The following is a 23,058-nucleotide window of genomic DNA, read 5'->3' on the forward strand; positions in this document are numbered from 1 at the left end:
GCACTAGCTTATGCAACACAGGAAGTCACTTGGCTAAGAGAACTATTCAAAGATCTCCACAATGAACAAACTAAGCTAACTGTTACCAGGAACTCATGAAGACAATCAAGCAGCCATACGAATAGCAGAGTCACCACAATACCACAGTAAGACCAAGCACATTGATATCAAGTATCACTATGTTCATGAAAAAGTAGTAGACAGCACTATCAAACTGAGCTATTGTCCAACAAATGAGATGTTAGCTGATATGATGACTAAAGGACTGTCTATAGACAAGTTAAAATACTTAAGGAAAATGACTGGAGTTATTGAAATGTCTGCCTGTGAGTGAGAAGGAGTGTTGAGAAATATGCACTCTGGACAGACAATTAACTTAAACTATGATATCTTTGGTGTATAATTTTATTCATAGGTTGCACTTATTTAGAGTTTTAGTTTTTTAGCTATTTTTAGTAGGTCTAGAACTTTCTCTCTGTACTACTATATAAACAGATGTGTGCTTGTAAAATTTAGTGCAGTTATTTGAATTATTTTTGTGTTGTTTAAACTTTTGAGCCATCTGCTAGTGCTACATGCTAACAGTATTGCATACACCTCGTATGTACTGCAAGCTGGTGGACAAATACGTACGCCTAATACATACTTTGCAAAGTGTTATTTTCAAGAGCTGTTTGATAAGTTAAGAGACAGTAAAATATGATATAATGGGGTGGGACGGTGGTTTCCATAACATACGTTTGTGGATAACTTTTATTACATGCCAGCTGCCTGGTAACTTGTTCTTACACAGCCAAACACTAAACCTTTGTACATAAATTATCATGTAGTCTGAGAAGTAGTAAAACACGTTATTATATATGTCTGGATATTTTATTATTGTTGAAAATCACAGGTGGCAGGCTATGCAAATGTTACATTAACTCCGAGGCAGCCTCCCCAGTTCCTTATACATGCAAAATAAGGCTAGCACAAAATACTCAAATACTGTAATGATTTGGTTAGTAAAATTAGCACTCCAGTATTTGTTTAAATCTCTACATTCATGTCTGCTAGTGTATAATGTGATGCTTTTATCATCTAGAAAAGACACCAACCATGAAGGCATTAGAATGAAATTTTGCACTTTGCTTGTCAGGTAAATTAATTTTATATAATAGGTACTTTAATCAGGAACCATGATAATATCATGGTGGGTTCATAATAGGGATCACCCATGTTGCAAAAATCATAATAGAATGCATACCAAAGAAAACCACCTATTTGAAAAGAGTTCTTCAACTCAAAATGATCTTTTGGCCATTCTTTGTAAGGACAATATTCAGAATCAGTCAACTAGTGAATATCAACTGAAAAGAAAATGGCACTTTTAGACAAAAATGATGTTGCAGTGAAACCTTTGTATTAAGGCCACCTTACACACAAAGGATACTTTGGGATCATTACCAACTGTTCAGATTATGCATGTATCATCATTTTCAAGTGTCCTGAGTACAGGTTCCAATATATTCATATTATTATTATTATTATATTACTAGGACCGCGTCACATACAACCAAGTACATACACTAACGCGACAACCACCTAGTGATGTGTACAAAACATAAAGGAGAGAGCTATACATTATAACAGTATTACATGCAGCAATACATTATTAGCAACATCACCGAAGATAAAAGTTATTCAGTTATGCAGCCACTATGCAGCACAGTATCAACATCAACTAGAGTCCATTGGCCGATTTATCAATGGTGTGGCAATGGCAGTGATGGGTACACACTATAATAATATGCATAAACAATATAGATGTGCAATACTGTAGGAGTATGCAAGCCAGGTGAACCAGATAAAGGAAGACAGCCAAGCCAGCCAGAGCCTAGTAAGCTAGGTAAAGGCAAAATGTACAAGAATACAAGAAAACATTTAAAACATGCCACGCTCTTTACAATACATTAGTACAAACGGACAACCAAACCAACCAGAGCCTAGCAAGCCAGAAAAAATATAAAATGCAAGACATATGTACATTACAATACAAACAAACATACCTGTCCTTGTGCAGCTGGCATGTCAAACCTATACAGGTGTCCTGCAGCCATCAATACACGAAGCGCATCCACTGGCAGCTGGCATGGCGACTTGAGACTTAAGTGTGCCAGCTGGCAACACTTTCAAACACAATTGAACAGTAGTTCGCTCGCCATTTGAATCTGCTCGATTGGTAGTGGGTATATCACGTGCTGTTTTGATCGGCATTAAATAGAATTGTCGTACCGTTTCTATCACCTCCACGGAAATATTCACCCATTATACGATTATCTGTTCATACAACATGGATTCTATTCCTGGTGAGTGCGAAGCCATAGGCCTTGTAGTTTTCTCAAACATTATTTATTTATTTATTCATTCATTATTAAAAACGTAATTTTAATCGCATTTCGTATTATTCTTAGTACTTGGTTGTATAATTATTTCATTTCACAGATGTACAACCAAAGCAATCCACTATTTTTGCAATATAAAATCAATGTAGCCATTCTCACAGACTATTATATTAATAAACTAGTATGGCAACTAGCCTCACTTTAATAAACAAATTTCTAAGATCTTGTTGCCATTATTGCCAGAAGTTCCATATAGCCATATTACAATAAACTTACAGTAGTGTGTGCTACTGTAGTTCATGTACAGGGTGTGACTATGTTACAGTACTGTTATTGGATCTACCGTAGATTAAGGCTATAGAGCACTCTTCGTCCTCATTTAGTGTCTCTGGCGAGTCCTATTCTTGTAAGTAATTATTAAGGGAAGCCATCCAAGCATAATAGTTAAGGTGTCCAGCTTGTAGAACACACAGATAAATGATAACATTAATATTTCATTGCTTTGAATTTTGATTTCTGTGTCTAAATCATTTCCTTTTCACAACAAAATCTATTATAAACTTTGGTGAAATGTTTATTACACAGCATTAGAATTAAAACTATATGTGGGTGCCACATAATCTGTCCACATTGTGTACAGAATCCTGCAGGGTCTTGTTTGCCTGGGCCATGCTGTACATGGGTGGCTCCAAGAATTATGGTGACTGGTTTCCAAACTTCCTGCTGTAAACATACTTATAGCATGCTAAATCTAAAGGGGCCTGGAGGTATAAGTATGTCAAGTACTTATTGACTTCCTGTACTGAAACAATATCAGGGGTGATGGTACTATTAAAGAGCTGGAGCAATGTAAGATTTGAAGTATACAGCATGCTATTCTGGGGATCTAGGGGAATGTCCACAGTAAAGATTTTAGATTATAAACACTATGAGATAGGGTTTTACACTAATTTTAATCTGTTTTGACTGCTCTATTGGAGCATCTCAATTTGAACATTTGCCTGAATATACTTGACCAGTTTCTGGAAACCTCAAAACCCCTGTAATGTTGCCCCTGAATGTAGCCACTGCCTCCTTGAACAATAATAAACACAGAATCTGACTTGTGTGTACACACCAAACTTAGGTTTAGCTAATGAGTATGATGAGTACTCAATTGTTAACACTAAAGAGGGTTCATTATCCATCATTCGTCCCTACTATTATATTAAACACCAGTTAATGTCTAAAGTTAATCTCGCAAATTTTAAACTCTAAAATATTTGTAATCAAATTTTAAGATGTCAAGATGATAAGATTCGCTAGTGAACCAAGTTAAGAAAAAATTTCCTGCTAAAAACCTCCCCTCAACATCACATACTGTAGCTATAAATATGCACCATTTTTGAAAGGTAGTGGCAATTCATTCAGTTCTGGACATCCGACTTATACAGGCTATTCATCAGGCACTCACCCATCATAACTCTAGTACATGCATCAAGCATACTAGTGGTATGAAGGTAAGTCTTTGGTGAGTTTGAGGTGAGTAGTTGTTGGAGCGAGCAAAGCGAGCATTCCAGAAAATCCGGGCCAGTCTATCTATTTTATTTATTAAGGCTTTACAGCACAAGTGCTGAAGGTCTCTTGGCTCATCACCAAAATCTTACCTTCATATAGACAGTGAAATACATCTTCAATATGATTAGCAGGCAAACTTAAGGTCAAGTTCAGATTTGGTTTCTTCTTCTTACTATATACAGGTTACTTATTGAATAACATTTATAAGATAGAAAAGTAAGAGATGTGGGTAGCTAGCAGTAGTAACACAGTTGGTACATGTAACACACTGGCCTTTCACACTGCATGGTTGTCAGGTTCGAGCCTCACATTTATTTTATTTTAATTATTTTTGCCAATTCGTTTTTTTATTACACATGGAACTACACAGATAGCCCCGTCCTTTTTGAAAACCACACTGTATAATTGCCATGGACAAGACATGTATTCTTAAATCAGCTATCAATTCAAACACAGTACCATGTGATAATAGTGGAATATTTATGCAGAGAGACATCTCATTTCAGGGGTGTAAAAGTACAAATGGCACAATGAGTTAAACACCTATACAGACCTTTTGGTAGTAATTATTATGTGACACGCTAAGTCAAAGCCTAACTTGTTGGCATGTTTTGAATTTCTTTTATGCTTTCTTTTTTGTCTAGACAGCTAGAGAAACAATTTCAGTAGTAGTTACATACAGCATTACATGGCAGAAACAGCAAAACAATCAATTTGTAAAGCAACTATACTGATAGTACATGCAAGCACTTATTCAATTCAGGTGTACAACTGCTAGCAGAGTTGGGACTTGCCTCATTGCCAGGTTTTGCACTAAATATCCCTGCAACGTTTTGCATAATAAATAGACTAATGATAACGATCAACTTATGCCATCATACAGTAATACAAATGATATTAACACACTATGTTTTCAATAAAAATGTGGAATTTACATGCACATTAGAAGAATACACTGCACATTAATTGTTACTGCAATTCATATAAAAGAAATGTAGGTAATGCAGAAAAGTCAAAATACTATAATAGAGCAGTCACTTACTCTAATGTAACAGTCAGGAAATACTAATATACTCTAATAAAACAGTCAGCCTTTAATAAGCATAATCTTGGGTTTAAAAGCATAATATTGAGCGCAATGAGCTTAACCTTTAAGTATTGCTCAAAAGCAAAATAGGATATTCTTAAAGCATAATTGGCTCAAACCTACTAATTGTGCTTGGTCAATTCATCAAGTGTATTGTGTGTCAGTATAACATTAAGGTTTGTACTATGTCCACCCATGAGTATATACAAGCAAGAAGGAAATTGCGCTTAGAAATAAACAAATAAAAAACAACAACAACACATAACTCATGTGTCATTAATAATGGTACAGAAATGATCTAATCAAAAACAGCCGAGCTGTAAACAAAGGAGTGACAAAATTCACCTGAATTGTTGTTATTAAAATTTTTACCATTAACCTACCATCACAGCCATTTCTTGGCCGCCACCTTGGATTTCACATCTTTTTTCACCATAGCCTTTTCAAGGGCCGCACTCCTTTTTTTACAGCTTGGCTGTTTTTGATTAGATTTCACTTCTTTTTGTATTTGTATACCCCAAAGCCGGTCCATGGCCAGCTTTGAGTCTTTTTAACCTATATTTTTTTCTTTACCACAGGAAAAAGAAAAAGATGCAGCAGATTTTATAAATACTTTAACTCATTCTGATTTTATCAGTAAATGTACAAATTATATATATGTGACCGGATCTTGGAAAACCTACCTTTTGGGCACAAGCTAACTTTTTGGGAAAACTCAAACGAAAATTTCAACAATACTTTTAAATTAATTTTTTTTGCACATTTGGATAAAGCAACTATTAAACCTTCTTGCTGTGACGTTTCACACCCATACCTTCTTTCTCCTAGGAGATATGGATGATTATATCAGACCATGTAGTAATTTCACATGCGAGGGACAACAAGTAACTTACAAATTGGGTGATTTGTTCAAGTGCTGGAATGGCTAAAACTTAATGATACATTGCATTTAATTGCAGAAAAGTACCAAGAATATATTTCATTAAACTATCAGAAATGTCTTTTAAAGTATTTTAGATGGTAAGAATGGAATTATTGGTAAACAAAGTGATTTGTCACCATTTGTCACCCTTAATCACCCACAGGACTCAATACATTACCATAAAAGTTAGTTTGTAATGTACAGGACAGAAAATCGGCCATATCTCAGGAATGCTTAAAGATATTAAGCTGAAATTTTAACACAAGATAGATGAGCACCCAGTACCTCATTTAGGCTATAAAACAGAAAATTGACCCATGTGCCAAAAAGTTAGGTTTTCCAAGATCAGGTCACATATAATGCATATGTTTATTACATGCCAATTAATCCCCACAGGATAATTTGCAGCTGATCTCTCTACTGGGTGACTTGAAATGTAGCTGAACTCTCTACAGGGTGATCTGCTTGTACATAGATGAACTCTTTACAGGATTCTCTCTACAGGGTTACTTGACTCTAGCTGAACTCTCTGCAGGGTTATCTGTTTGTAGTTGAATTCTCTACAGGGTGATTTGTTTGCAGCTGAACTCTCTACAAGGTAACTTCTAGCTGATCTGTCTACGGGGTGACTTATTTCTAGCTGGTCTCTCTACAGGGCGATTTGTTTGTAGCTGAATTCTCTACAGAGTGATGTGTTTGCAGCTGAACTCTCTACATGGTGGTTGCTTTGTAGCTGAACTCTCTAAAAGGTGACTTCTTCTAGCTGAACTCTCTACAGGATGATCTTTTCATAGCTGAACTCTCTACAGGATGATTTGTTTGCAGCTGAACTCTCTACATGATGATTTCTTTGTAGCTGAATTCTCTACAGGGTGATTTGTTTGTAGCTGAAATCCCTACAAGGTAACTTCTTCTAGCTGATCTTTCTACAGGGCGATTTGTTTGTAGCTGAGTTCTCTACAGGGTGTTTGTTTGCAGCTGAATTCTCTACATGGTGGTTTCTTTATAGCTGAACTCTCTACAAGGTGACTTCTTCTAGCTAATCTCTCTACAGGGTGATTTGTTTGTAGCTGAACTCTCTACAAGGTGATACTTCTAGGTGATCTCTCTACAGGATGACTTGTTTCTAACTGAAATCTCAACAGGGTGATCTGTTCATAGCTGAACTTTCTACTGGGTGATTTGTTTGCAGCTGAACTCTCTACATGGTGGTTTCTTTGTAGCTGAACTCTCTACAAGGTAATTTCTTCTAGCTGAACTCTCAACAGGGTGATCTGTTCATAGCTGAACTTTTTACTGGGTGATTTGTTTGCAGCTGAACTCTCTACATGGTGGTTTCTTTGTAGCTGAACTCTCTACAAGGTAATTTCTTCTAGCTGAACTCTCAACAGGGTGATCTGTTCATAGCTGAACTTTCTACTGGGTGATTTGTTTGCAGCTGAACTGTCTACATGGTGGTTTCTTTGTAGCTGAACTCTCTACATGGTGGTTTCTTTGTAGCTGAACTCTCTACAAGGTAATTTCTTCTAGCTGAACTCTCTACAGGGTGACTTGTTTCTAGCTGATCTCTCTATAGGGTGATCTGTTCATAGCTGAACTTTCTACAGGGTGATTTGTTTGCAGCTGAACTCTCTACATGGGAGTTTCATTGTAGCTGAACTCTCTACAATGTGACTTCTTCTAGCTGAACTCTCTACAGGGTGACTTGTTTCTAGCTGATCTCTCTACAGAGGGTGACTTGTTTCTAGCTGAACTCTCTACAGGTGATTTATTTGCAGCTGAACTGTCTATATGGTGGTTTCTTTGTAGCTGAACTCTCTACAAGGTAACTTCTTCTAGCTGATCTTTCTACAGGGTGATTTGTTTGTAGCTGAATTCTCTACAGGGTGATTTATTTGCAGCCGAACTCTCTACAAGGTGACTTCTTCTAGCTGAACTCTCTACAGAGTGATTGATTTTTTTTGCAGCTGAACTCTCTACATGGTGGTTGCTTTGTAGCTAAACTCTCTAAAAGGTGACTTCTTCTAGTTGAACTCTCTACATAGTGATCTTTTCATAGCTGAACTCTCTACAGGATGATTTGTTTGCAGCTGAACTCTCTACATGATGATTTCTTTGTAGCTGAACTCCCTACAAGGTAACTTCTTCTAGCTGATCTATCTACAGGGCGATTTGTTTGTAGCTGAGTTCTCTACAGGGTGTTTGTTTGTAGCTGAACTCTCTACATGGTAGTTTCTTTGTAGCTGAACTCTCTACAATGTGACTTCTTCTACCTGAACTCTCTACAGGGTGACTTGTTTCTAGCTGATCTCTCTACAGGGTGACTTGTTTCTAGCTGAACTCTCTACAGGTGATTTGTTTGCAGCTGAACTCTCTACAAGGTAACTTCTTCTAGCTGATCTTTCTACAGGGTGATTTGTTTGTAGCTGAATTCTCTACAGGGTGATTTATTTGCAGCTGAACTCTCTACAAGGTGACTTCTTCTAGCTGAACTCTCTACAGAGTGATTGATTTTTTTGCAGCTGAACTCTCTACACGGTGGTTTCTTTGTAACTGAACTCTCTACAGGGTGATTTGTTTGTAGCTGAACTCTTTACAGGGTGATCTGTTCGTAGCTGAACTCCCTACAAGGTAACTTCTTCTAGCTGATCTTTCTACAGGGCGATATGTTTGTAGCTGAGTTCTCTACAGGGTGATTTGTTTGCAGCTGAACTCTCTACATGGTAGTTTCTTTGTAGCTGAACTCTCTACAATGTGACTTCTTCTACCTGAACTCTCTACAGGGTGACTTGTTTCTAGCTGATCTCTCTACAGGGCGACTTATTTCTAGCTGAACTCTCTACAGGGGATTTGTTTGCAGCTGAACTCTCTACATGGTGGTTTCTTTATAGCTGAACTCTCTACAAGGTGACTTCTTCTAGCTGATTTCTCTGCAGGGTGATTTGTTTGTAGCTGAACTTTCTACAAGGTGATACTTCTAGCTGATCTCTCTACAGGATGACTTGTTTCTAACTGAACTCTCAACAGGGTGATCTGTTCATAGCTGAACTTTCTACTGGGTGATTTGTATGCAGCTTAACTCTCTACATGGTGGTTTCTTTGTAGCTGAACTCTCTACAAGGTAACTTCTTCTAGCTGATCTTTTTACAGGGCATGTTTGTTTGTAGCTGAGTTCTCTACAGGGTGATTTGTTTGCAGCTGAACTCTCTACATGATGGTTTCTTTGTAGCTGAGCTCTCTACAAGGTGACTTCTTCTAGCTGATACAAGGTGACTTGTCTCTAGATGAACTCTCTACAGGGTGACTTACATGTAGCTGAATTGTCTATCAGATTAACTGTTTGTAGCTGAATTCCGTACAGAATATCCTGCAATGTAATATAATTCTGTAATTCTATAATTCAGTGCTAATAATAAATATTTTAGGTTTAAGGAAGAAAATCCATCCCTCCTGGAGGAAGACTGAGTGTGGCCCCAACTAGACATTGGGTGACCTGCAGTTCGAATCCTGAGTTTGGAGGGATTTTTTTCCTTACTTTGGCCCCTTTTCTGTTACGCCTTATTCAGTCAGTAAGTTAAGTCACTAGGTCTAAGTCCTTGTAGGATAGGTAATCCTAAGGCTGCAGCACATGTTGCTGTCAGACCTTCAGTGCTGGTCACTGTAAAGTGTTAATAATAATAAAATAATAATAATGGAGTAAGTTATAAACGTAGCAGAATGCTCTATTAGGGTGACTGTTCTTTTAGAGTATCTCGATCTCGTATTTGCTACATGTTGTTGCCTTTCGAATCATAACTCAGTGGTTTGTAATCCGATTCTTCTGTACTACTGCAAGGACTTTCTATGATGATCATTCCAGCTACACACTGATTTTCAGCTCATTGCTCTAAGCGGTTTGCCTGGTAGATGTGAAAACTTATAGTTTTTTTATTCATAAAAATCGATCGCGTAATTTTGACACAGGTTGAGTTTTGTGTCATATCTCCATGGTCTTTATCTCAATTCCTTTCAAACCACAAAAAGGCACTCCTACGATGGTTAGTCCATCTACATATAAATTTTCAACTCATTCCTCCAAGGGGTTTACCCTGTAGGTGTGACAGACCTTCGACCTTATTTTACGCACATAATCGGTCATAACTCCGTGTATGCTCATCGGATTCCTACCAAAGTTGGTACTGAGATCCGCTTTAATAAGCCCTTCAAGTATGCCAAATTTCATCCCTATCCGAGTACGCATTCGTGTTTTATGTAAATATTTTAATAACGACAATTCAGGTGAATTTGGTGCCGCTTAGTCTTGGCACAAAATTCACCTGAATTGTCATTATTAAAATTTTTACCATTAACCTACCATCACAGCCATTTCTTGGCCGCCACCTTGGATTTCACATCTTTTTTCACCATAGCCTGTCTTGAGGGCCGCACTTTTTTTACAGCTTGGCTGTTTTGGATTAGATTTCACTTCTTTTTGTATTTGTATGCCCCCAGGCTTTTTTTAACCTATCATATTTTCTTTACCACAGGAAGAAGAAAAGATGAAGCAGGGTGATTTCTTTGTAGCTGACCTCTCTACAAGGTTATCCTTCTAGCTGATCTCTCTACCGGATGACTTGTTTGTAGCTGAACTCTCTACAGGATGGTTTGTTTGTAGCTGAATTTTCTATAGGGCGATTTGTTTGCAGCTGAACTCTCTACATGGTAGTTTCTTTGTAGCTGAACTATCTACAATGTAACTTCTTCTAGCTGAACTCTCTACAGGGTGACTTGTTTCTAGCTGATCTCTCTACAGGGAGATTTGTATGTAGCTGATCTCTTTACAGGGTGATTTATTTGTAGCTGAACTCTCTACAAGGTAACTTCTTCTAGCTGATCTTTCTACAGGGTGATTTGTTTGTAGCTGAATTCTCTACAGGGTGACTTGTTTCTAGCTGAGCTCTGTACAGGGTGACTTGTTCCTAGCTGAACTCTCTACAGGTGATTTGTTTGCAGCTGAACTCTCTTACATGGTGGTGCTGAACTCTCTACAAGGTGACTTCTTCTAAATCTCCCTACAAGATGACTTGTTTCTAACTGAACTCTCTACAGTGTGATCTGTTCATAGCGGAACTTTGTACTGGGTGATTTGTTTGCAGCTGAACTCTTTGCATGATTGTTTCTTTGTAACTGAACTCTCTACAAGGTAACTTCTTCTAGCTGATCTCTCTACAGGGCAATTTGTTTGAGCTGAACTCTCTACATGATGGTTTCATTGTAGCTGAACTCTCTATTAGGTACCTTCTTCTGGCTGATCTGACTACAGGGTGACTTGTTTGTAGTTGAATTCCCTACAGAATAACTTGCAATGTAATATAATTGAGTAAATTTTAAATGCAGCTGAATGCTTTATTAGGGTGACTGTTCTATTAGAGTATCTCGATTTCGTATTTGCTACACGTAGTTGCCTTTCGAATCATAACTCAGTGGTTTGTAATCCGATTCTTCTGTACTACTGCAAGGACTTTCTATGATGATTATTCCAGCTACATACTAATTTTCAGCTCATTGCTCTAAGCGGTTTGCCTGATAGACACGAAAACTAATAGTATTTTTATTCATAAAAATCGATTGCATAATTTTGACACTGGTTGGGTTTTGTGTCATATCTCCGTGGTCTTTATCCCAATTCCTTTCAAACCACAAAAAGGCACTCCTACGATGGTTGCTCCATCTACATAGCAATTTTCAGCTGATTCATCAAAGGGGTTTACCCTGTAGGCGTGACAGACCTTCGACCTTATTTTACGCAAATAATCGGTCATAACTCCGTGAATGTTCATCGGATTCCTACCAAAGTTGGTACAGAGATCCGCCTTAATGAGCCCTTTACGTGTGCTAAATTTCAGCCTGATCCGAGCACGAATACGTGTTTTATGGCGAATTGTGCAAAGTGTGCAAAATGAAGTAGAAGAAAAAAACGAAGAAATTAAAATGAAATTTTGTTCGCTCGTATCTCGGAAATGGCTGGAGCGATTTTCTTCAAATTTTGTGTGTAGACTCCCCTTGCTGGCCGGCACCTCCCTAACAAATTTGGTTCCAATCGGATAAGGGATCACAGAGCTACATAGGTGTGAAAAGTGCGTTTTCTTTCTTCCTGTTAATATACTCACGGGTGGCACGCCGGCTTCTTGGGCCGCACGACACACTACCGTGTGTCTTGATACTAAGATATTTTACTCACCATGAACTATTGTAAATATAAAAATTTTGAGGTACATACTTTTTGTGGATTAATAAATTTCAGGTTATATTTCATGAATTACTGATAAACGTGCTTGTTATATAGCATAGCTAATCTTGATTTTCAATGATAAAATGTTTGTGGACAACTAAACAACCGTGAAAATAACATCCTTTGAAAATTTGTACATATACATGCAGTATTGGTATAGAGTACAGGGTTGAAACAAAACCATTAAGCGTTGCAATTCTTTTTGTAGCACACATTTGTTTCCCTAAATGTACAGTATTTCAACATGTTATATTAAAAAATACAATTATGCAAACAAGACACGTTTTTGCTCAGCAGGTCACACATACTGTATATAGCACAAACAGTTAACTCATCCTACTTTTCTTATTATCCTTTCTGCAGCAGCAACAGTAGATTACTATAATAATCACCACTACTACTACAATAGCTCCACATATTCCTCCAACTATTACTCCTATAATAATTCCAGTGTTGTCATCACTTGATCCTCCTGTAATACAATGACACACACACATATAATTCACAAACTACAATAGTCTCAAGTCTGTAGCATTGTGCAAGTGCCATTTGAACAAGGTAAAGTGTATATTTCATGTTGCAGAAAAATGAACAGCCAAACAATACAGTATCAAAAGTCAACAACAAAGCATAAATCACATAAACAATTATCAACTATCTTTCTTTAAAACTCAAAATTGGCTGTTATGTCTACAAATCATATGTGACCGGATCTGCGAAAACCCGACATAATGGCTCATTTTTCAAATTCTTTATTATTGAATATCTATAATCTACTTAGCCAAGTGTATGCTCGGGCCACGTTTCAGCCTCACATGGCAACAAGTTTTGGAGTTACAGCCGTACAAAGTAGCAACAATAGAAAGATTGATTTGTACAGCAAGTATTGGGAAAATAAATTACATACCCTTACAAAAATGGCTGTAACTTACAAATACAATGCAGTACAAAGTTGAAACTTGCACTGCTGTGTTCGCCATAAATAGGGGTGTCCATTACTGGGTAAGTTGTTTCTTCTATTACCATTCTTCACTGCATACAGAGACGAAATCGGTGAAGAAAAATTGTTCGCGTACGATCATTTTGACATGACATAAACAAACGCTTCTAACTTACGTATCCATTAGTCTACTGCAATGAAACAAAGATTTTTGAACTCCTCTTGAGTAGGCGAATAAGATGATATCCAGGTTTTTGTCATCATAGGACCCTTCCTTCACAAAGAACAAAGCGTTTAAAAAATTTACGAATTTTTTTTTTCGATTACACAAATATTTTACCCATTACAAATCAATGGCTTATACTGAAAATTTAGGCTTGCGCCATTATGTCGAGTTTTCGCAGATCCGGTCACATATGAACATATGTAAGTACGTATAAGGGAAATAATAGATTTAAAGTTCAATTAGAAAAATACAAGGAACCAAGTCCAAGGTAGGTCACCTTCACCTACAATGCCACAGTACTAGTGAACATTTAATCCTTAATTCAGTCTGATGAAGTAGGGATTAAATGTTCACTGGTGCGTATATCAACAGACCTCCTTTGTTTCCTTACCTTTTTTTATGATCCCTAATCAAACTTTAAATGCTCATTTTTTCCTGATAGTTATTTGTTTACTTTTTTGTAACATTAATATGACTACACATACCGCACCAAAAGAAAGGACTGTGCCAGAGTTAGTGTCTAAGGCTGCATGTGTGTCCGCAATTATCAATTACTGGGTTGAAAGTGAAGTGGCTAATTACACTTTGCTTTCAGCTACTGTAGGCTCAGCCTGTTACACAGTGCTACAACCCAAGAACAGTAGGAGAAGTGCCTCTGCAATTAATCCAATCACCAAGGAAAACACACAGGTGATTCCTATTTACAAACATAGGGAAACCATGCACTGCACTACCACGAATCGACACCTTGGACTGTCAGCAAAATGGGACACAAAGGAGGACAAAGATAAGTCCATGATACGTGCATTGTATGTACTGTGTATGCCAAATGGGATGTCTCGGGATGAAGTGACATAGAACAGTGAAAATTCAAGTCAGTAGCCTTATCTGTTATCAAGTTATGCTTGTTTGAAGGAATCAGGCAGACAGTAAGTCAGTAGAAAGTTCCAGTGAATAACAAAATTAAAATTTTGTAACAATCTATTGGAAGCATTTAGGTTCATACTAACGGCACTTTTGGACTTGATTATACTGCCAAAGCTTTAGGATGGTATTGTGAAGCTGGTTTTTGGGTGATGTTTTTGGCTAGAAAAACCCAAATCTCCATGATCCTAATGTACATCTGTACACGGCCATGTATACTGTACATGAATACATGAATATCTGTAATTAGAGGTGCACAAATTTGGAAATTTTCCAATATACCGATAACCAATATATTGGCTACAAAATTTACCAATTGCGATACTGATGCCGATATCTGAAAATAAAAGGTTTCCAGTATGGACACTACAATAAGCATTTAAAAATGTGCCAGAATTCTTAAAAGGTGGTCACTAAACCTACATATGTAAAATGAAAAAGAATTGTGAAAAAGGTAGTGATACAAAGGTGTGTAAAGTGTGACCAACTGAGGATTTGAACCCTGGCCATCATACCAACTTCACACTCACACTTTAACCATTAGTCAACTATACGATACTATACTTTGGACAATTATAGTGTTATGCGTAATATCTACTGCTCACATAGTATGCTAAAATGTCAACTCTTCACCAATACTGATATCGCTATATTGGTACCAATATATACTAATACCAATATCAATATTGGTGCACGTCTATCAAACGGTACAGTCGTACCATTTAAGTAGGGATCCTGGTGAAATTTTCGCGTGCTGCCAAAAATTCCGCCTTAAAAAAGCATCCAAGAGATATCTTACAAAACAAAAATTACCTTTACAGAATAATACTAGTCCATATAATGCATAAAACAGCATTAAATTAAACAAAACACTTACAGATGGCTGGATATAGAATTTTAAAAAATTGCCAAAACTTGAATTTTAGACTGCCTGACTGCCTGACTGACCAGAGTCGCAAGCCTAGAGGCCAAACGAAGCAGTGCACGGCCACCATTTTACGCCACAATAGCAAACTCACCAGTGGGATGTGCCTTTGGAGTTCCAACGAGTGTGTGCCCTCTGCGCTTTGTCTTTTCTTTTATCTTGAATCAGGCTGCTTGTCTTCTTCTTCATCCAACGAAACCATATCAAGGTGTTAACTTTCCATATCAACACTTTCTCTAAGCAGCATAATAGACGCCACAAGATTATTTAAGGCGCTTAGACTACACGCTACTGTACGGAGGTACAGGTACTAGATGGTTTACACTACTTTCACAATGCTTCATACCCGTACTAGATAGCTTTCATGATAGGTCACAAGATCACGCCCATTCTTTACTCTACACACTATCAATCTATCAATTGAGACACACCCCTTTAACACTAGCTGTATTTCCGTGACTACACACCTTCAAGTTGGAAGGCTGACTCGAGATACTCTAATAATCAATCAAAACCATGATGACCACACCCCTTTTGGCAAGCGCACATCTTTGCAGGATGACTTGAGATACTCTAATACAGCAGTCACCCTAATAGAAGAGTCACATGTTTATAGCTAGCTGTATGTCTTAACAAGAAAACTAAACAAACTAGTACATCAAAAATTATAAATTTAAAAATGAAGTAGGGATCAAGCAATAAAAAGTAGTGAAACGAGATGAATGATGGTAGCTATTACTGCATAGCTTGGTGGGAAATCCCTACTTTGGCATTATATAGCAATTATTTTGTGGTTAATGCTAAAGTAGGGATTTCCCACCGAGCTATGCTGTAATAGCTATCATCATTCATCTCTTGTTCCACTACTTTTTATCACTTGGATCCCTACTTCATTTTTAAATTTATAATTCTTAATTTACTATCTGTAATCTAATCTATACACATTTATAAAAGTTAGTTAATATGAAATACACCTTTTTGTGAAAAACAGATCAGAATCCTAAGATGTGTACCCTAAGTCAGTGTTAGCAATTAAGATACACACATATACACACAAACACTTACGTACCAGATAACCACACTTACATACCAGTAGCAGGTGTTATTGTGGGTGTCACTGCCATTCTTACAGTTGGTGCTGCCATAGTGTAAAAAAGAAGCATTTGTATTTGAAAACTTCATTGCATAACTGAATACATGTGAACACATTGCTGTTTATCATGACTTAATGTCGGTCATTTAATAGAGAACCCCAAACAATCAGCCTTTTGTTCCAAGCTGATATTGTTCACTTGTTAACTGCCGTCCAATGATGGTGGTTGTTTTGGTAGTTGTGCAGGGTTCCATGGTTCTCCTATACAATTTTTCAATAGGACCATTGATATAATCAGCCACAAATTGTGGCTCCCAATTGCATGAGGCTTGGGGGCAAAATACCTGGGGGTTCCCAACTTTGAAGCCACAGAGATTTCTAAGGCCATCCTTACAATCCTAATGAAACCCTGCACTATCACACCCCAAGTTAGTCTTGAGATGGAAAAGCTACTCTTGGAATTTGGGAACACTGGACTTGAGTCTACCACACAAGACTCCCTTCAATAACTGAGTCTACCATACAAGACTCCCTTTTAATGTCTGTGCATTTCCTCCCCTGCTAGAATAATCCCATACCATAGTGTTAATTCCCTCTTCTTAATCCTTTATTTAGCAACAGTGGTTGTTTATGTACTAATTCTGATATAGTTTCCTAGTCCTAAGGGTGGGCTATGGAGGGGGAGGGGACTTTTTGTTATACCTGCTTACACATTTGAAGTGACCCATACACGCGGTATTATCCTGCGCATGCATTCGTAGTGTTTTCCAATTAATACCTACTGTTCCATACTACATCTAACATTGTGATGCAGGTGTGCTACGTACCTATCTAACGCTGGCTAGCTGCAATGTGTTGTTACACCGCCGATACAAACACAAATTATCTCCCTCCATTAACTTTGTTTAACAAGTTAAACTTCATTTAATGTCGGTCGTTTAATAGAGAACCCCAAACAATCAGCCTTTTGTTCCAAGCTGATATTGTTCACTTGTCAACTGCCGTCCAATGATGGTGGTTGTTTTGGTAGTTGTGCAGGGTTCCATGGTTCTCCTATACTATTTTTCAATAGGACCATTGATATGATCAGCCACAAATTGTGGCTCCCAATTGCATGAGGCTTGGGGGCAAAATACCTGGGGGTTCCCAACTTTGAAGCCACAGAGATTTCTAAGGCCATATATAGAAAGGCTATATAGCCTTTCCCTCCAAGCCGCACATACATAGGAACCCCACACTGCACCACTAGCCAGAACACTGATCCCTGTATTGATAACAAGGCAGAGATGGGATGTAACCTATAAGAATAAATGATTGTGCAAGATGATGTGATAGAGGATTCAAGAACCTGAGTCCCAGGTAGTAAATGTCCATTCCCCACTAGGCCACCAAGAGTAGGCAATGAAGTATCGATCCTTATTAAGGAGGTGTCATGAACTAGTTAGGCCACAAACAGTAAACAATAGATGGGAGTGTTGCAACTATTCATTTACTGTACATATTGGGGGATAAATAGGATTGATGACGGAGTTAATGAACTGAAGATAGGAAGTCCATGTAATCGTGTGCAATGTGTTGTAAGCACTACACAATGGTGGCCAATATATATTATGTTTAATGCAAGAGTAAATATAACTTGCTGCATGTTTTTTATTTTATTTTTTTATATTGTTACATTTTTTTGTGACTAAAATACTAATATGCACCCTCTTAACCATACCACTTGTTAACCATACCACTTGAAGGCTATGATAATGAAAGTTCATCCAGCCAGCTGAGGCCAAATTCAGCACTGCCAACTAACTGACAGTGTGCACTACTAACCACCAAAAGTGCCATAACAGAGTTCCAGCCTATGGAGCACTAACAATCCCAATGGTGGACAGTCTTTACTGCACATACTAGGGCCGAGCGGTATTATCATTTTAACGATATATCGCAATATTTGAAAGTATTGATATCAAAATATTTTGCAACCAACCATCGTGATACCATGTCTGCACACCACTGTTACTAAAATCCATTTGTTATGCAGTACTAGGTCCAGAATCCTTGTAAGTCATAACCCGCAAAGAGGTGTGAATACCATAACACAACCTCAAAAATGCTTTACAACAACTGCTACCGTAAGCAAGGATGATAGTGATGTTTGGATGCCGAGCAACACCCTACGTAGCACCAGCTATGATTGACCCACCCGCAAGTATCATGAACTATTCGGCATCATGAACAGTGGCCCCAGCATCGATCGCGACGCCAAAAAATGGCAGTATCGCTCAGCCCTAGCACATACTGCATGTGCCTGCATCCCTGTCAATAATCCCAAAAACAAAGACAGGTATAGTTCATTCCTTAAATATGTCGTGTGTCTTTGCATCAATGTGGTACACCCATTAGGACAATATAGTAGCAATGTACACTGACTGCTGAGAAAATATCGGTAGAGGTATAAACCCAGCAATTAGTAACATTATTTAGAGGTATAGTAAGCAGCCAGCTAAAGAGAATATATATGCAGTGGTGACTGTCAACTGAGTTTGTCTGAATAATAATGGAAACTTAAACAACTACACAGTACTCAATAACAATCACTGTGTGCAGCAGTGTTATAAACTATTCCTGTTGGTATTGCATAGTGTTAAACAATAGTGTATAATGTGTCAATTGTTGACCAAATATACTTTACATACTCAATTGCCACCAGAACATTGGGTGTACACACACCAGCTAGGGTGCTTGTCAGTGACACAGATTGGTGATGGTGACAATTATTGAGCATGTATCTGTACTTAAAACATTGTATGTATGTGCATTGTTTGGAGAACATGTTGGACAATTCCTGCCAGTGTCGGATTGCGGGTATCAACATAATAGTGTTAGGTATTTAATATGTAGGTAGATATGAAGTGACCTTTATGCATTAATTATGGTAATCACACTTTGCATGTGCATGCATCCCCTCTGGGTACGCAATGTATGTGTCACACGCGCACAAAGTGTAACCAGTGTTTGAAAGAGAATGCTCACTGACACCAATGGCCAAGTGGGACTTTGGGTGATTGCCTTCATTTCTGAGACATAATAATAGTTGTAGCTGTGCCTCTAGAATTTTTATAGTAATCCTACAAGGCAGCTCCTTATTTTACCTAGGTGGTACTAACAATGATAACCACAAAGGTGAGAGGTTTCTTCAAGTGTGTATGTGTTTGGGACACAGAGTGAAAGAAGGGTGGGTAACATAGCACTAATTTATAATCCGTGTCCCTGGCAGTGTTAGCTGACCAAGTACGAATAGTATGCAATAAGATGATAGTGGATAATGTCATACAGCAGTTATACGTACCCAGTGTTAAGCGATACCTGAAATACTGTAATATTGAGTGATAACTACAGATACTGTTATATATATATATATTTTTTTTTTTTTTTGGCTCACCTGGGCCTTCTAAGTACTACTAGTACTTTACACTGTCGTTATGTCCTTGCAATAATGCCGGTGTTGTATCATGTAGTGCTGGGTGGTATCGCATTTTTGCTCCCTGTATCCAGTATTGAGAAAATAATACCCTGATATCCTGGTAGTCGACTAATGCACCTTTTAAATCAAGCTGGTAATGTTTATTCGTGTTTAAAACAGTCAGCAATTAATCTGTAGCTGAAAGTTACCACAAATGAAAGTTATTTGTATCTAACAGGTTATAAATGTATTTTGCTAATTGCTATAGTAGGCTAGTGCTACATTGTAATCAGTTCACTTTTTGGCAGGGCTTGTGGTCATCAACACATAATTAATTAAATGCAAAAGACCTGATGTCTGGCTTCCCTCATAGCATAATACACATTTGACCAGTTCAGTGATAATATCGTAGTATCCTGGTATGTATCATCCAGCACTAGTGCAATGTACTGTTTTGTGCATAATTGTTGTCCAGTCTTATGGCCTCTATACTGGATATGAGTTATTCAAATACAGTTGACCTACAAACTGGGGAACCATCAAACTGAAAACGGACAAACCAAGTAATATAATAAACCACTCGTTACATGTTAAACTGAGAAACTGTAAATACTGTAGCTAGTAAGGAGAAACTTCAGATGAAGATAGCAGACCCACAGACTGTTGTACACACAGTATCTTTTGAGTCTGCTCGTCATTTATATTAAATCTGGCTCAAGGAATAGACCCATAGATAGCTGAATACATACTACTGTAACAAGCCACCCTTCCAGAACCATATACACTACACTGCTTACGATACTTTATGGGTACAATAACTTATGGATACAATAATTATATTACAATGAAAACCTGAAGGACTTCACCATTGTTGGACCACTGACACTGCTCCACCGGTGGTATTAACGTTTGCCATGCAATCTAAAGACCAAAGCATACGAGCTAGCCAAAAATCACTTTAATACATTCATACAAACTATTTCAACTGACTTCTCTAATAGAACATTCGATTACTGTAACAGAACCTGCGTATAGCTGAACAGTTTGGGTGGAAGGCTGTATTATTCCCACACCGATGGTACAAATGCACATACCAACCCTGTTTTCTGCACCATTGTTTATGTTTGGTATGACACTGTACACATAGAAAATTGTAATTATACGGTGGATCGTATACAATGTAACCAGGTGGAGAAGGAGGGGAGGGATATATATATATTTTTTTTTTTGAGGAAGGAGAGGAGTAGGGGTAGGCTGCTTCATGACAAAAGGAATTAAAATGAGGCCCCTGGAACACACACTGCTTGCTTAATATTCTTTACTAACCCTTGTTAATATATATATATATATATATAAATATACATTATTTACTCTGTGAACCAACTCACTGGCGCCTGTACTACACAAAAATAAAAGGAAGCTCATGCCAGTGCCAGACTGGAACAGCATTGTGCCACACACTATTTAATGCTATGAAGACACACACGGGGTGCCACAAAGATGCATGGTGGACCATCACAATGTACATCCCAGGGGTCCCCAAGACCAAGGTAGTGGTAACGTGTCAATGGGCCCTTTGGTCACCTAAGGTCGAGTACCATTGTATTACTCACAGTATCTTTAGAGTCTACTGGTTGATATCATTTATATCGAACTCAGCTCAAGTTATACCCCCATAGATAGCTGAATACATACCACTGTAGCAAGCCACACTTCATAATATACGCTACACTGTTATACAAGAAGTACTATAATGGTATTACAATGAAACCTAGTACCCTCCCATTATTAGACCATTAACCACACTCCGCCAGAGGCATTAACATTTTCCAGCACACACTGACCCCATTGTCTGTACCTTAATACAAATGACTATAGTTTATATGTATTATGATACTGTACATATAGAAAATATGTAGTGATTCAGTGGTGGATCGTATACAATCAATGTAGCCGGTTGGAAGTATGGGAATTTTTTTTAATTTAATTTTTTTTTTTTGGTGGAAGGGGAGAAGAACTGATCTGAAAATTAAAATGAGGGGCCTTGTCAATGTCAGCCAACTACTGGAGTACCCACCACTTCCTTAATATTCTTTACTAACCAACATTTTTGTCCTTCAGTGAATCAACTCACCGTCATCTGTACTACATAGAAATAAAAAATAGGGCCATGTCAGTGCCGGCCAACTACTGGAGCACTTAATATTCTTTACTATCCAACATTTCCCCTCAGTGAACCAACTCACTGGCACCTGTACTACACACAAATAAAAGAGAGCAATTCCAGTGCCAGCTAACTACTAGAACACATAACACTTGCTTAATATTCGTTGCTAACCAACATTTTTGCCCCTCAGTGAGCCAAATCACTGGCACCTGTACTACACACTATTTAATGCTATGAAGGCACACACAGGATGCTACAAAGGTGCACGTGACCATCACAATGCAAACCCCAGGGGGCCCCAGAGGCCAAGGAGCGTTAACTCACCAATAGACCCTTTGGGTACCTACGTAAAGTAAAGTGGTAATTACCTACAGCACAAATGATTCCTGGGTATACCCATTAACACACCTGCTGGTCTGCTAGACTTATGCTGTCAAAACATATATAGCTTGATCATTTGTACTGCACATAGTAAATTCCGGCAGTTTATTTTATGATGGTGTTCAGTATTATACCACCACAATACAGTGGACACTATGTCGATTGCTAGCAAGTGTTATATTGCTAAAGATACCCATGTTCCCTAATTCCAGCTGCCATACTGGGTGGGAAACAATTACTTCCAATATCAGTGTGACTGCTCTATTAAAAATCAGTGCTTGTCATGCAATATTAACTTTGCTCACCCAGCCCAATCATGATTTGTGTATTAACCACAAAAGGCACATCCAGCTTAGTACCCTGTACCTTAACTAAATGACAGCGTAATTTTTGCATCTGGCCACGCCCCCCACTCGATCCGGTTCGGCGACGAACTCGTAGACTAAATCGTTTATGGTAATTATTGTCGAAGATTAATTTATTTAACGCCTAGTACATGAGTCAAGACAAATAAATCTACCCTCTGCATGCCTACATTGAGTATCCCCAAATGCGCGGAGGTTTTGTGGCTTTTACAACTGAGAAGAATAACACATTGGCTTGCTGGCATACATACAAGTCGCTCACAGCAAATCATGGAAAGAACTCACCAGGCAAACATTAAGGCAATTGGTTAATCCACCGTCTGAATAATGAATTACTTCATCGCCCACCGGCCCCGTGT

The 23,058-nt window shown here is 38.0% G+C and overlaps 1 protein-coding gene across 3 annotated transcripts in view; it reads right to left on the reverse strand.

The window, feature by feature from the left end:
- Nucleotides 1–23,058, reverse strand: part of LOC136249758 (uncharacterized) — a 72,886-nt gene that overhangs the window by 10,774 nt on the left and 39,054 nt on the right. For 2 of the 3 annotated variants that reach the window (XM_066041885.1, XM_066041869.1), the window contains exons 8-9: nucleotides 16,327–16,377; nucleotides 12,562–12,693 (exon numbers count right to left, since the gene is read on the reverse strand). In XM_066041885.1, the coding sequence (XP_065897957.1) occupies nucleotides 12,562–12,693; nucleotides 16,327–16,377 (183 nt within the window). The remainder of the gene's footprint in view (nucleotides 1–12,561; nucleotides 12,694–16,326; nucleotides 16,378–23,058) is intronic. The other variant, XM_066041877.1, reaches the window with a different exon arrangement.

This window comes from Dysidea avara, chromosome 1 (genome assembly GCF_963678975.1).
Source record: "Dysidea avara chromosome 1, odDysAvar1.4, whole genome shotgun sequence".
Classification (NCBI taxonomy): Eukaryota; Metazoa; Porifera; class Demospongiae; order Dictyoceratida; family Dysideidae; genus Dysidea; species Dysidea avara.